Raw genomic sequence first — 13081 nt, forward strand, 5'->3', positions numbered from 1 at the left:
CAGGTAACATTTTTTTGGCTTTTGTTAATATAATTATTGTGTTTAATTCAAGGGCTAGATATCTGAGCACGTATCATTTTAATTTATGGTACAAAAAGCAAATTTAGTGATAAAACATTGGAAAATTGATTTTCCAGAATGCTTGGTATTCTTTCTTTCACCAAACATAGCATCACAAATCCATCTTCCATGTCAATGATCAGCATTAGTTACCTTGTTATTCTAGGATTAAAACAAATACAGTAGAAGTGCTTAGGTACGTTTTTGGTATCCAGTGCAGGGTCCACGCTCCCCATGTCACGTCCTTCTGGCAGGCCGACTGTGTACAAGCAGAGATCAGTTTACAGCGAGTTACAGGAGTAACCCAATATGAGTGGATATCACAGCATAGAGCTAGCAGCATTAACAGTTTGGAGTGGGACAGAGAGGAGAAGATCAGGCAAATTTTCCAGGATGGCGTCTGCTGATCTGAGAGATGAGCTAAACTGCTCCATCTGCCTGAATATTTACACGGATCCTGTAACTCTGAGCTGTGGACATAACTTCTGCCGAGCCTGCATTAGAAAAGCACTATATACCCAAGATGGAACTGGAGTTTATAGCTGTCCTGAGTGCAGAGCAGAGTTTGAGGAACGTCCTGTTCTGCAGAGGAATATGAAACTGTGTAACATTGCTGAGTGTTTCCTTACTGCTCAGCCAGAAAAAGAGGTTTCTAGGATATTCTGTACTTACTGCGTCCACACTCCTGTACCTGCAGCTAAGACATGTCTGCTCTGTGAGTCTTCCCTATGTGACGTCCACCTGAGTGTACATAGCAAGTCTGCCGAACATGTCTTAACTGATCCCATTTCTTCTCTGGAGAACAGAAAATGTTCCATCCACAATGAGCTCCTGAAATATTACTGCCCTCAGGATGAAAATTGCATCTGTGTATCATGTTGCGTATTTGGAGAGCACAGAGGACACCACGTGGAGCTAATGACTGAAGCATTTGAGAAGAAGAAGGAGAAATTGAGAAATGACCTGGAGAGACTGTGTTTGAGTAAAGATAAGTCAGAGGAAAGAGTCCAGAGTCTGCAGGAGCAGAGGAGAGTAGTGCACGATAAAGCTTCAAGCATAACTGAGCATGTCACTTCCCTCTTTATGGACATCAGGATGGAGCTGGAAGCTCTAGAGAAAAAAGTCCTGCGTGAAATCTCCAGGCAGAATGAAAAGATTTCTTTCCAAATCTCTGATCTAATCCAGCAACTACACATAAAAAAGGAGGAGCTATCCAGGAAGATGTGTCATGTTGATATGTTGTGTAACATGACGGACCCATTGATGGTCTTAAAAGGCACCAGTAGAGTGGGCAACAATGGTGAGATTTGGGGTGAAGACCAAAAGAGAGATGTTAAAAAAGTCTTTGTTGTAGATGACTTGGATGAAGTTTTAATCTCTGCTACTTTGCGTGAGGCTTTAGCTGATATTGTAGGGGGTATACGGAGGGGAACACCTGTACCTGAGGTTTCAGATGTATCACTGGACGTAAACACAGCTGCTAATAGTGTAGTCATATCAGGTGACTTGAAGACAGCATCCTGGTCAGATATAAGCCAAGGTCGCCCCAAAACACCAAAAAGGTTCATAACTTTTTGTCAGGTTTTAAGCAATGAGCACTTTTGTTCAGGACAACATTACTGGGAGGTGGAGACCAGCGAACTGGGGAACTGGAGGGTCGGTATGGCCTATCCCAGCATTGAAAGGAAAGGAGATCAGTCCTCACTTGGATATAATGACAAATCATGGTGTTTGCGGATATGTAAGAAAGATTATTCTGTAATACATGACTCAAAAGAAACTATTTTGACTCCTGAGTCCTCCCTGAAGAAATTAGGGATTTACCTGGACTATGAGGGTGGGAGACTGTCATTTTACCAATTGTGTAACACAATCACACACTTACATACCTTCCACGCCACTTTCACTGAGCCTCTTCATCTCGCATTTATAGTATGGAAAAATGGATGGGTTGGAATTCGGAACTAGGAATCATAAACAAGTATCTCCAATTACCAGTTTATTCATCCATGCAAGTATCGTTTATTCCTGAGATACAGCAAAATCAAACTCATTGCATTTTTAAACTTCTGACGCAGCTCCCATTTTTTATGCATTACAAAGATATTAGTGTTAAAAACAATATGTCAATCATAACTTAAAAATCTGACATCTGTAGCCTTTGCACATGCATGAGCTGCTGGCAGACCCCTTCATGACCAAGTGAAGGTTTAGTCAGAGCCTCAAATTCTGATCTTTTTGAAAATTGTATTATTATTATTATTATTATCATCCCATAAATCTCTATCTGGCTAATATATCAATATGTTTTAAGGTGGCAATCTATGCTGTTTTGTTTGTTTGTACTTTTGTATTTATGTTTTCACACGTGGGGGTGTTACTCATTGCTGAGTTGTCTATGGCTGACAAGCATTTGGCTCTTTTGGTAAATAAAGAATATATTGGTTGTGGTTGTGCTGTGGCCTTTGAAAGGAGTTTAAAACGAAACAGAATATTATGTTGCATTATTTATTTATCTACCACTGAAAATATGCATATAATAAAAAAATAATAATAAAATAAATAGGTGCATGGATTTGTGGAGGATCCCATATATAGAAAATATTTAGTTAAATAGGATTATTAACTATTTAGGATTACTTAAAACATTTTTTTGATAAAAAGCTAGATAGAATTTGTCTTGCAAAAAAAAAAAAGGTAGTATAGAAATAAATAAATAAATAAAATAATAAGTATATGTTTGTGTTTAACCCCTTAAAGGGACACTATAGTCACCTGAACAACTTTAGCTTAATGAAGCAGTTTTTGTGTATAGAACATGCCCCTGCAGCCTCACTGCTCAATCCTCTGCCATTTAGGAGTTAAAACCCTTTGTTTATGAACCCTAGTCACACCTCCCTGCATGTGATAATGAACACTTCTCCTTTGACGAGATAATCCATCCACCTCACAGGTGTGGCATACTGAGATTACTGAGATTTTGCTGCCAGTCTACACATACAGCGAACAGACAGTGCTAAATATTGGCAACATTTACTGATGAATTGCTACATCCTTAACACATATGCCAACTTATTGAGCCTGTTGTTTGCAGACTCTGTATCAAGGCTCTTTGTCCACTGAGGCAATTTCCCTAATTGTATATACACAGGTTCTGCTAATCTTCCACACTTTTTTAAGGCATCTTATTTCCTCCGCCCCCCCCCCTCCCCCCAACACTTCACGTTAATCATTTTTCTGTAGCACAGACGTGTGCTTCACAGACACAAATTGGAGTGCAACTTTAGAATCTTCAGTTATCTAGCCTTTTTCTTTTAATTTATTCCACTTAATTTATTTTAGGTTTTCTCACTATCTTTAGCTAGTGTGTGACACTCTGGGTGATTGCCAAGTTGTTTGGCAATTTTTAACATATATATATTTTTTCAATAAATTCTTTTTTTATATTTCAATCATTATTTCTGATTGGTATCTCTAGCCTCCATGGTATTAATATTCACTATACCTCCTATACGTTTCCAATACCCCCATATCGGTATACTACCCATTCTTTTCTTCTTTCTAACCGAACCAGTAACGTTCAAATGGAGAACATAGAGGAAACAGAGTTCCAAAAGGATGTGAGATGGAGACAAAGCATTGTGGGGCCTGATCCATCGCAGTATATTATTGTACAAACCTGGCACAAGCGACAGAAGCACAGAACGCCCGTGAACAGAGAGCAGGATTACGACAAGGGGATGTGATGTCGCTATATGGATCTACCAATGGGCAGCCAAGGAAAGTCAATTATGCAGCGTTCAAAGCATTTACGGATGGTGAGATGGATATTGATAGTTATTTGCAAGACTTTGAATGGCAGTGTGCTTTGGATGACCTGGAGAAGGCTAACTGGACTGCGATACTGAGCAGCAAACTATCAGGCAGAGCAGCTGAAGTCTACAGGGCCGTGCCGGATGACGACATACAAAATTATGACAAGGTGAAAGAGACATTGTTGGCCAGATATGCGGTCACGCTGGAGGCCTACCAGAGAAAATTCAGGGGTCTCGGGAAAGAAGGAAGAGATTCATATGCCGAATGGGCATTCGACATGCCCCGCCCGCAATTGCATGCAGTGGTGCCAAGCGACCACTTTTTCAGATGCCCTACAATTATTACTCCTAGAACAATTTTCTGACCACACTCCACCAGAGGTCAGAGATCGGGTCTGAGACTGCAAGCCCCAGTCAGTAGAAGATCCTGTACGATTGACCGACGAGTTCCATGAGGGCAGACGGACTGACAACAACCGAGCACCACCGGGACATTGTCCTTCTACATACACTCCAGCACCAACACTACCGCCAAGGGCTTCCCCATCTAACTCTACACAGACAGCAGCCGGGTATCGGAAAGCAGCTCCAATGTGCTACGGGTGCAACCAAATAGGGCACATAAAACCTAATTGCCCACAACGCGTCCCAGACAAATGAGGGTGACAACCAGCACCACCGATGAGAGCAGCTGCACATTGTGTCCAGGAGGATTATATAAGAGAACAGCAGGGGGTCAGTGTGTATACCCCTTATCTGGACATCATGAACACTGGTCTGTACTCCATGAGGTTAACCCGGTACAGGCAGCCAGCAAAAACAGGGCTCATCACAGACAAGTAGTACGGCTGAATGGAAAAGAGGCCTCGATCAGAGGGACACCGGAGCTATTCTAACCCTGGTCAAGCCATGCCAACATACCGGACGCACCGTTGATTGGGGTACCGGAGCTAACGCAAAGGGGTTGGGAGGATGTAAGAGACATACAAAGAGGGGGGATAAGAGACACACAAAGGAGTTTTAAGACACAATAGGGAAAATAAGCGGGAGTTTAAGACAAAAAGGGGTATACGATACACTAAAGAGGTAAGACATTTAAAAGAGGGAATAAGAAACACAAAAGGGGGGTTAAGAGACACACAGGTGAAGATACTTTTTGGGGGAGAGTGGGGGTGGCAAAATGCATCTTCACCTGTATAGCCAAAGATCCTTGCACTAGCCCTGGATAAAGGAGAGCGCAGCTGTAGCTCTCTTTTTTAGGTAGTTCAGATCTGCAGTTTCAATCAGGATGCTCATGCCCCTCACGGGCTTGGGGTGAATGGGCTCGGAATGCAGAGATTTTGTACAGACACAGTCACTGAATTTACCCCTTATCTGGACATCATGAACACTGGTCTGTACTCCATGAGGTTAACCCGGTACAGGCAGCCAGCAAAAACAGGGCTCATCACAGACAAGTAGTACGGCTGAATGGAAAAGAGGCCTCGATCAGAGGGACACCGGAGCTATTCTAACCCTTGTCAAGCCATCCCAACATACCGGACACACCGTTGATTGGGGTACCGGAGCTAAGTCCTTGGAAGTGGGAATTATGCCAGACTTACCAGCCGAGGTACTACTGGGAAATGACTTGGGGTGTTCCCAGTTTGTTGCACCAACCCTGGAGGGAGCACTACCTGTAACCACCGGGCAGCAGGCTCGAGCAATGGACTCCTCACATTCTTAGGAACCTCAGGTAGGAACTAACACCCTGACCCTGGCCATAAACCCCTCTCCCTACTGGGGCACCCCACAAGACATTAGGAAGGAACAGAGAGAGGACCCCACACTAGGTGGGTACAGGGCCGGATTAACATAGGGGCTGATGGAGCTGCAGCTCCAGGCCCAGGGAATAGACCCATTTAACACACTACTCTTAGGTTTGCCACCTGACTGGTATTTTAAGGCACAACCGGTATTTGAGGCTGCCTGGCTGTGATGGTATTGCAGTAATACCGACAATAGAAATGCAAATATTTTTCTCGGTATAAATGGAGATTACTCTGCAACACCAGCACCAGGCCAGTAGGGGTCACTGTGTATGGAGAGAGGCAGGTATAGGAAGTTACCTGCCTCTCTCTACTCACTGATACACAGGGGGGAAGCTACACAGCACAGAGAGTTCAGACCACAGCTCCCAGCCTGCAGAGACAGACTACAGCTCAGGGAAGTGAGGGATGAGGGGAAATGCAGCAGGGAGACCTGGGGACACTGAGACACTAGGGGACACTGAGACACTAGGGGACACTGCGAAACATGGGGACACTGGGAAACATGGGGACACTGAGACACTAGGGGACACTGTGAGACATGGGGACGCTGTGAGACATAGGTAGACACATTGGGACATGGGGACACTAGGGACACAGTGTCTCCATGTCTCCCAGTGTCCCTATTGTCTTAGTGTCCCCATGGCTCCCAGTGTCCCCAAATGTCTGTGTCCACATGTCTCCCAGCCAGTGTCTCAGTGTCCCCATGTCTCACATTGTCCCTATGTCTCCCAGCCAGTGTCCCTAGTTTCTCAGTATCCCCATGTCTCCCAGTGTCTGTGTCCCTAGTGTCCTCATGTCTCCCAGTGTCCCCAAATGTCTGTGTCCCCATGTCTCACAGTGTCCCCATGTCTATGTCCACAAGTGCCCCCATGTCTCCCAGTGGCCCCAAGTGCTATGTCCCCTTGCCTCCCAGCCCATGTCCCTAGTGTCTCAGTGTCCCCATGTTTTCCCCTTTTGGCAGTTCTGGTCATGTGATTCGTATCAGTGACCCACTCTTTAACCCCGCCCATTGACTTACTGCTTCACTGGACACTGCTGTTAGGCTGTATGGATTTACTTGAAAGATGAAAGCATAAATTAGATAAAGAGATTAGCATAGAGTATGTGTTTTCTTATAGCTGCATCCTTTGAATTTCCCTCCAACACCAACTCCATCAGATACATGACGCTTGAGAGGTATGACTGTTTTGGCATTTTTGGTCAAGATTCTGTAATTAGGCCCCATCATAATTGTCAGCACCAGGCCCACTGGGCTCTTAATCTGGCCCTGCACTCTCCAGTAGGGCATTGCAGATGATATGACCTTGCATCTGAACTTTTTGCCCCTGACTTTTCACAATTCTTTATTTAGTTCCCCAGATCTGCATAGCCCTTTTTACGTACACAATGTCTAGCTATTCTCAACAATTCTCAATAGATATATGATAAATATGCTATAAAATGCTAACTTTTTTCACATCCCTCCCTGATGACACCACTTTTCAGGAACAAGGATTTCCCACCAGGGATGTTCCCCTCTCATTTTGCATGACTAGAGAATATAGACTTGCAAAGACTCAGAGATTTATTTACAGAGAGAACGATGATTGTAGCAGACTTGGTCCTCTCTACGTTCAGTTGTACATACACCCCTTGTTCATTTCCTGAAGGTAGACTCTTTTCCCCTTTTATAGCTACCGAACACTGACCACCCCCGGCTCATTGACTTCAAAGGAACCAATTAACTCAAGTGCGCTCTTTTTTTGGCCATTTTGTCTCCTGAATGCAGGCATGGGTACCTGGTCGTCGAATGCCTGGAACTAATTTTGGCTACCCTATTTTGCAATCTCCAGGGAAACTGTACTGCTGCCTGCTCCTCTCAGACAAGCCAGGAGAGCACTCTTCGGGAAAAAGACTCTTTCCACTGAGAGGAGCATTGGGTCCCCAAGAACCAGGGGGAGCATTAGTTTATGTTCGCACAGGAACTTCCGAAAGTTGACCGGTCTTTCTTCCTGGAACTATTTTGGGCTACAACCTCGTGGCCGGCTGGTCAAAACGATGGCAATTCCTTTACACCAAATGGATCTGAACGCTATTTAGACAACTTGGGCCCACATATTTGGGCTATTCGGGGACATGTGGGGTTCCTATGAAGTTTGAATGTGGTTTTGGGTGTTTTTGTCTATTTTATGTATGGCTCCCTGTAACTGAGAGATAATTGAGTTACCAGTCTTTGACTCCATTATCTCCCAGACAAAGGGATGCCTGGGCGGGGTTTGTGTGATATAATATGGACATCCCTTGCTGGCCTCTGTGTATAAAAAGGCTAATTTGGGCACAGAATTGTGTGTCATCCAGCTACTGGGGAGGGATAGAGCGTTTCACTTTGTAGTGCCTTGTTTCAGAGTTCCAGTTACTACGGATCCAGTAGAAAAAGTATTTGTCAGGACTAGAGCTCCGCTACAATGATAACCTTTGATAGCCTAAAGGCAGGGCCTGTGAGCCCATAAGGCAGCACAGGCATCCGCCTTAGGGTGCACAAGATTCATGTGACTGTCAGGAAGGAAGCGCACAGCGCTCCCTCTTACCAGTTATGTCCTACGCTGAGAACACTAAGGGACGAGAGGGGGGTAAGAGGAGAGACTACTAAGGGACAGGGGGGGGGGGGGAGAGGAGAGACCACTAAGGGAAGGGGGGTTGGAGAGGAGACCACTAAGGGACAGGGTGGTGGAGAGGGGACCACTAAGTGACGGGGGGATTGGAAAAGAACACAAATATATGGGGGGAGTAGAAAAAACATACAGAGAGGCTGGGGCTGGTGTGGGAGAAATACACACATAAGGGCCTGGGGGGACAGAGAAACACAGAGGGACGGAGGGGAGAGAGAGAGAAACACAGAAGAACGGGGGAGAGAGAACCCCAGAGGGGCGGGTGGAGAGAGAAACACAGTGACAAGGGGGGGGGGAGGGGGAACATAGAGGGATGGGGGGGGAGAGAGAAACACAAAAGGATGGAGGGGAGAGAAACACAGAGGGACAATAGGGGGAGGAGAAAAAGAGGGGCTGGAGAAGGGAAAAAGACATGCAGAAAGGCTGTGGGGAGAAAGAGAAAAACAAAGAAGCTAAGAAGAGTAAATGACACAAAACGTCTGAGAGAAAAGGAGACACACAAAGGGGCTGGGGAGAGTAAGACACGCAAAGGGGTTGGGAGGATGTAAGAGACATACAAAGCTGGGGGATAAGAGACACACAAAGGAGTTTTAAGACACAATAGGGAAAATAGGAGATAAAATACACTAAAGCGGGAGTATAAGACAAAAAGGGGTATAAGATACACTAAAGAGGTAAGACATTTAAAAGAGGGAATAAGAAACACAAAAGGGGGGTTAAGAGACACACAGGTGAAGATACTTTTTTGGGGAGAGTGGGGGTGGCAAAATGCATCTTCACCTGTATAGCCAAAAATCCTTGCACTAGCCCTGGCTATAGGAGAGCGCAGCTGTAACTCTCTTTTTTAGGTAGTTCAGATCTGCAGTTTCAATCAGGATGCTCATGCCCCTCACGGGCTTGGGGTGAATGGGCTCGGAATGCAGAGATTTTGTACGGACACAGTCACTGAATTTAAGGTTTTTATTATAAAGCAAATAAGTATAATTGAAAAAGTCCCAATGCCAAAGAAAAAAAAAACAAGACCAGATCTAATAAGACCAGGAAATAAAAGTTCTTAAGGTAAAATTAAGTCTTTTACCAGAACTTTAGCACTGGGCAAATTATGAAAGGCTTAATTGAAGTTGCAGCAGGGTTTAAACCAAGGCAGGAATAGGGTTGCAGGGGTTAAACCAAAGTCCAGACATTCAAAGGTTAATTCCAGGAAATTAGCAGAATGCAGTCAGTCAAGAGTTGATTTAGGAAATCCAACATGTGAAGGTGATCAAATGACCTCAGGCAGGTGAAACACCTGGACATGCGAACGGGAATTTCATCCATTCATTTATTCGTCAGAAAGACGAAGGAATCAATAGAAATGTCAGCCGAGCAAACAAACGCCGAATATCAGTGTTCGTTTGTTCGTTCAGTTTATTACAAGGAGGGAGCTACAGGTGCGCTGCTCCCTCCTTGTAAAATGTAAAGATAGAAGCGGCAGGGAGCAGTGCTCCCCAACACTTCCTAAGCCCCCATGTCCTCCCTCACTCTATGGGGGTCAATATGACCCCCATAATAGCATAAGGGAGATTACAATCTCCTGAATGCCCCTACTCGCAATACCGCGAGTAGGGGCATGTCTACTAAACAGTTAAAAAACACACACACAAAAAAAACCCTAGTAGTCCCCCCCACCCGGCCAGTAGGTCCCCCCCATTATTGTTATTTAGGGCCCCGACCCGCTGCGCAGGGGTGGGGGCCGAGGGGGGAGGACAATAGGTCCCCCCCACATTCTTATTTAGGGCCCCCACCCGCCGCTCAGGGGTGGGGGCCGGGGGGGGGGGGGGAGGACAATAGGTCCCCACCCCCCATTTTCCTTTAAGCTACTAGGATTTTTTTTTGCCACTGGCTGGTCACTGTTTACTAGACATGCCCCTACTCGCGATATAGCGAGTAGGGGCAGCATTTACTAATACTAAGTAATCTTTACTTAGTATTAGTAAATGTGGCTGAAAGACCAATTTAGGTCTTTCAGCCTTTTGGTAGATAGCTCCCTAATACCGTGGGAATTAGGGAGTTATCTACTAAGCGGCTGCAAGATGCAGCTGCGGAAATGAATAGGATCGGAGTTTCATTCATTCTAATGAAATTCCGATCCGAACAAAGTCCCGAATTGCGTTCTAACCCGAATGGAGAAACTGTTCTCATTCTGTTAGGACGCAATTCGGTAGTTTTTCCGGCGTTCTGTCTAAGTGACAGGACGTTCGGCAATACTGACAGGAAGCATTGCGGGAACAGGGAGGAAAGCTAAGGATTGTGGGAAAATTTCTCTGACCACCGGAAACGAAGCACACTTAGCTCCTCGGCTGGTCATAGCTGGTCATGGCGTAGGAAACCTCCAGAAGAGAAATAGTCCCTACTTTGTCTTATGTTTTAAAGAAATCTAGAGCAGACAGGAAGAAATTAATAACAGATCCTGACAGAGGGAGAGAAGAGGAATTGATTGGGGAAAGGTAAGTTCGGCATGACAGTGCCGCTCTAAATAGGGGATTGTTAATAGGAGCACTCACACAAGGAGTGGTCTCAGGGCCTATATAATTGGAAGGCTCCTCTGGGTGACTAGGTTCCACACTTCCCTATGTGGGTGGGACGCTATGTCCATTTGTTAATGGACAGCCACTGTTCCGCACACTGCATCCAGGAAAACTAGCATGGGTCCCACAGGGTTCTTTCAGCCTGGGGGGGCTCCTGGGACATGGCATATCTGCCAGAGGGAAGCTACGCAGGTGGATGGGCAGAGTTTGTGTCCCTTCCCCCGCACGACATAACACATGTGGTGTGGCTGTGGGGCTTGTGGAAACCTGAGCAGGAGCGGCACGCCTTGTGCTAATGGCCCGCCACTCCGGAGTGAAGGAGGCAGCCGGCAACCGGGAGGAAGGTGGAGTGTTTCTCTCACTCCTGGGATGCCAATAGATATGTGGTGTCCGGGGAGTGAGCAGGGCACACTGGGTCCTCCTGGCGCGCCATGACAATGCAGTTGCAAACAGGGATCTGACATATAACAAGTCGATATGTTTGCAGGAGACATACACTTTAAAAGTCTAATCTCTATTCTATACGTCTCTATGACCACCACGGTTGATTGGAGGGACCTTCCATATGTTAGGAGCTGGGAGGTGAGCTGTCCAGTTATGACTGGACAAACATGTGGGAAAACAACGCCATGGCTACTCTTTGTGTTACACTACAGTGTTTCAGAGGTATAATACCCCAGTCACACTCCACTGCATGAGACGTGTACCTTCTGACCTATGTTGGCGTATGTCTGGCCTTAGAGGGACTAACGTGCACATGTGGTGAATTTGTCCTCAGGTGGTGTCTATCTGGATGGAGGTCCATAGCCTATGTGAGGCAGTAATCCAGCGGCCTATACCAATGGACCCTTGGTCATTACTCCTTTCCAAACCAGTCGAAGCTCTAAAAATCTCTGAGAATAAGCTCTTATTTAGAATGACTACAGGTTTCTCCTACTCACCTGAGATTAGTAATTTTACATCTGCATCTTTTTATAGCGTTTGGACTCCATGGCTGGAATATGACTCATCAGTGGTCTAGTTCTAATAGTCTTTGCATTATCTGTACCCACCCCGCCCACTACTTTTTTATTCCTACTATATCTATATTTCCTTTGCTCTTTGTCTCACTCTTTTTCCTCCCCGAACGAGTCTTGTAATGTGTTGCGAAATTTAGTTATGGCCTACGCTGAGTTTCGAGACTCCTGCCTTCACAAAAAAACATATGTAAATGCCTATACTACCTATATTTTTCACTGAGTGCTGTATCAATATATTGATAGGGGATTTTGCACTTTTAATTGTTATTCGCAACACTGTAGTCTTTTCATGGACTTTCTTTACCTGAATGTATGTCTATGTATTATGTGCTTTAAGTACTAAAGTATTCTGTTGCTGTTTTAATCTTTTCATGTCTTTAAATAAAGAAGAAAAGCAGCAATAAGCATTCACATATTGCAAAACAAGTGCACATTGTAGAGGTGCTTGTACTACCTCTTTTGTAAACGTTAGCCATGAGTAATAACATCCTTCCGCCCAGGAGAAAGTCTTGCAAAAATAAATGACTAGTAGCAGGAAACAGAGAGGGGGCCAGGGGGAAGTGCTACAGCCACACCTTACACACCACAGCCACACCTGACAGAGATCAGAGAAATGGAGCTGTGGAGAGTTAAAGGACGTGAATTGCTATTGTTGTTGCTGTTTATGTTTCTGCATTCAGGTATGGCTTTTGTAAATTACTTTCAGTACATGTTACCCAAACAGTGACAGGAACTGTGAATCAGAAACCCACAGAAAGTTGAATCAAAGTTTTCAATACTTGTTTGTGCAGCTTGAAAACTTTCAACTTTCTGTGGGTTTCTGATTCGCGTTTCCTGTCCCTGGAGCTTCTAGATCAGCAATGTTTTCCATGACACACATCACTCACAGTAATAATCGGCCACATTTAGAAAGTGCTGCCCTGTAACACATTGTGGGCAAACACAGCAGGTTATATATCCATCAGGAATCCTGCATAGATTCTACAGAGAGCAGGGCAGTGTTTTCACGTGCTGCCAGTGAACATGATGAAATGTGTGTTTGCTAAAGCATGGCGGGTACAGCTACATTGTTATAGAGATTGTGTGAACCATACATATATAGACACAGTGTTGGTGCAAGGATTTTTGGCATTTTGCTGCCCCTACTTCCCCCCTGCCCCC

At 45.1% G+C, this 13081-nt stretch overlaps 2 protein-coding genes across 2 annotated transcripts in view; both read left to right on the top strand.

Moving 5' to 3' along the window:
- The first annotated feature begins 382 nt into the window (after window positions 1–382).
- LOC134571972 (E3 ubiquitin/ISG15 ligase TRIM25-like) lies at window positions 383–2130 on the top strand. Its single transcript, XM_063430707.1, has one exon. It carries the CDS (start codon window positions 454–456, stop codon window positions 2026–2028), a length of 1575 nt encoding a protein of 524 aa, XP_063286777.1. The 5' UTR covers window positions 383–453; the 3' UTR covers window positions 2029–2130.
- Window positions 2131–12521: 10391 nt separating this feature from the next.
- The window catches only part of LOC134571345 (signal-regulatory protein beta-1-like), a 50017-nt gene continuing 49457 nt past the window's right edge, over window positions 12522–13081 (top strand). The window contains exon 1 of the mRNA XM_063429546.1: window positions 12522–12600. Within this exon, the coding sequence (XP_063285616.1) occupies window positions 12534–12600 (67 nt within the window). The 5' untranslated portion in view covers window positions 12522–12533. The remainder of the gene's footprint in view (window positions 12601–13081) is intronic.

This window comes from Pelobates fuscus, chromosome 8 (assembly GCF_036172605.1).
Source record: "Pelobates fuscus isolate aPelFus1 chromosome 8, aPelFus1.pri, whole genome shotgun sequence".
NCBI classification, from domain to species: Eukaryota; Metazoa; Chordata; class Amphibia; order Anura; family Pelobatidae; genus Pelobates; species Pelobates fuscus.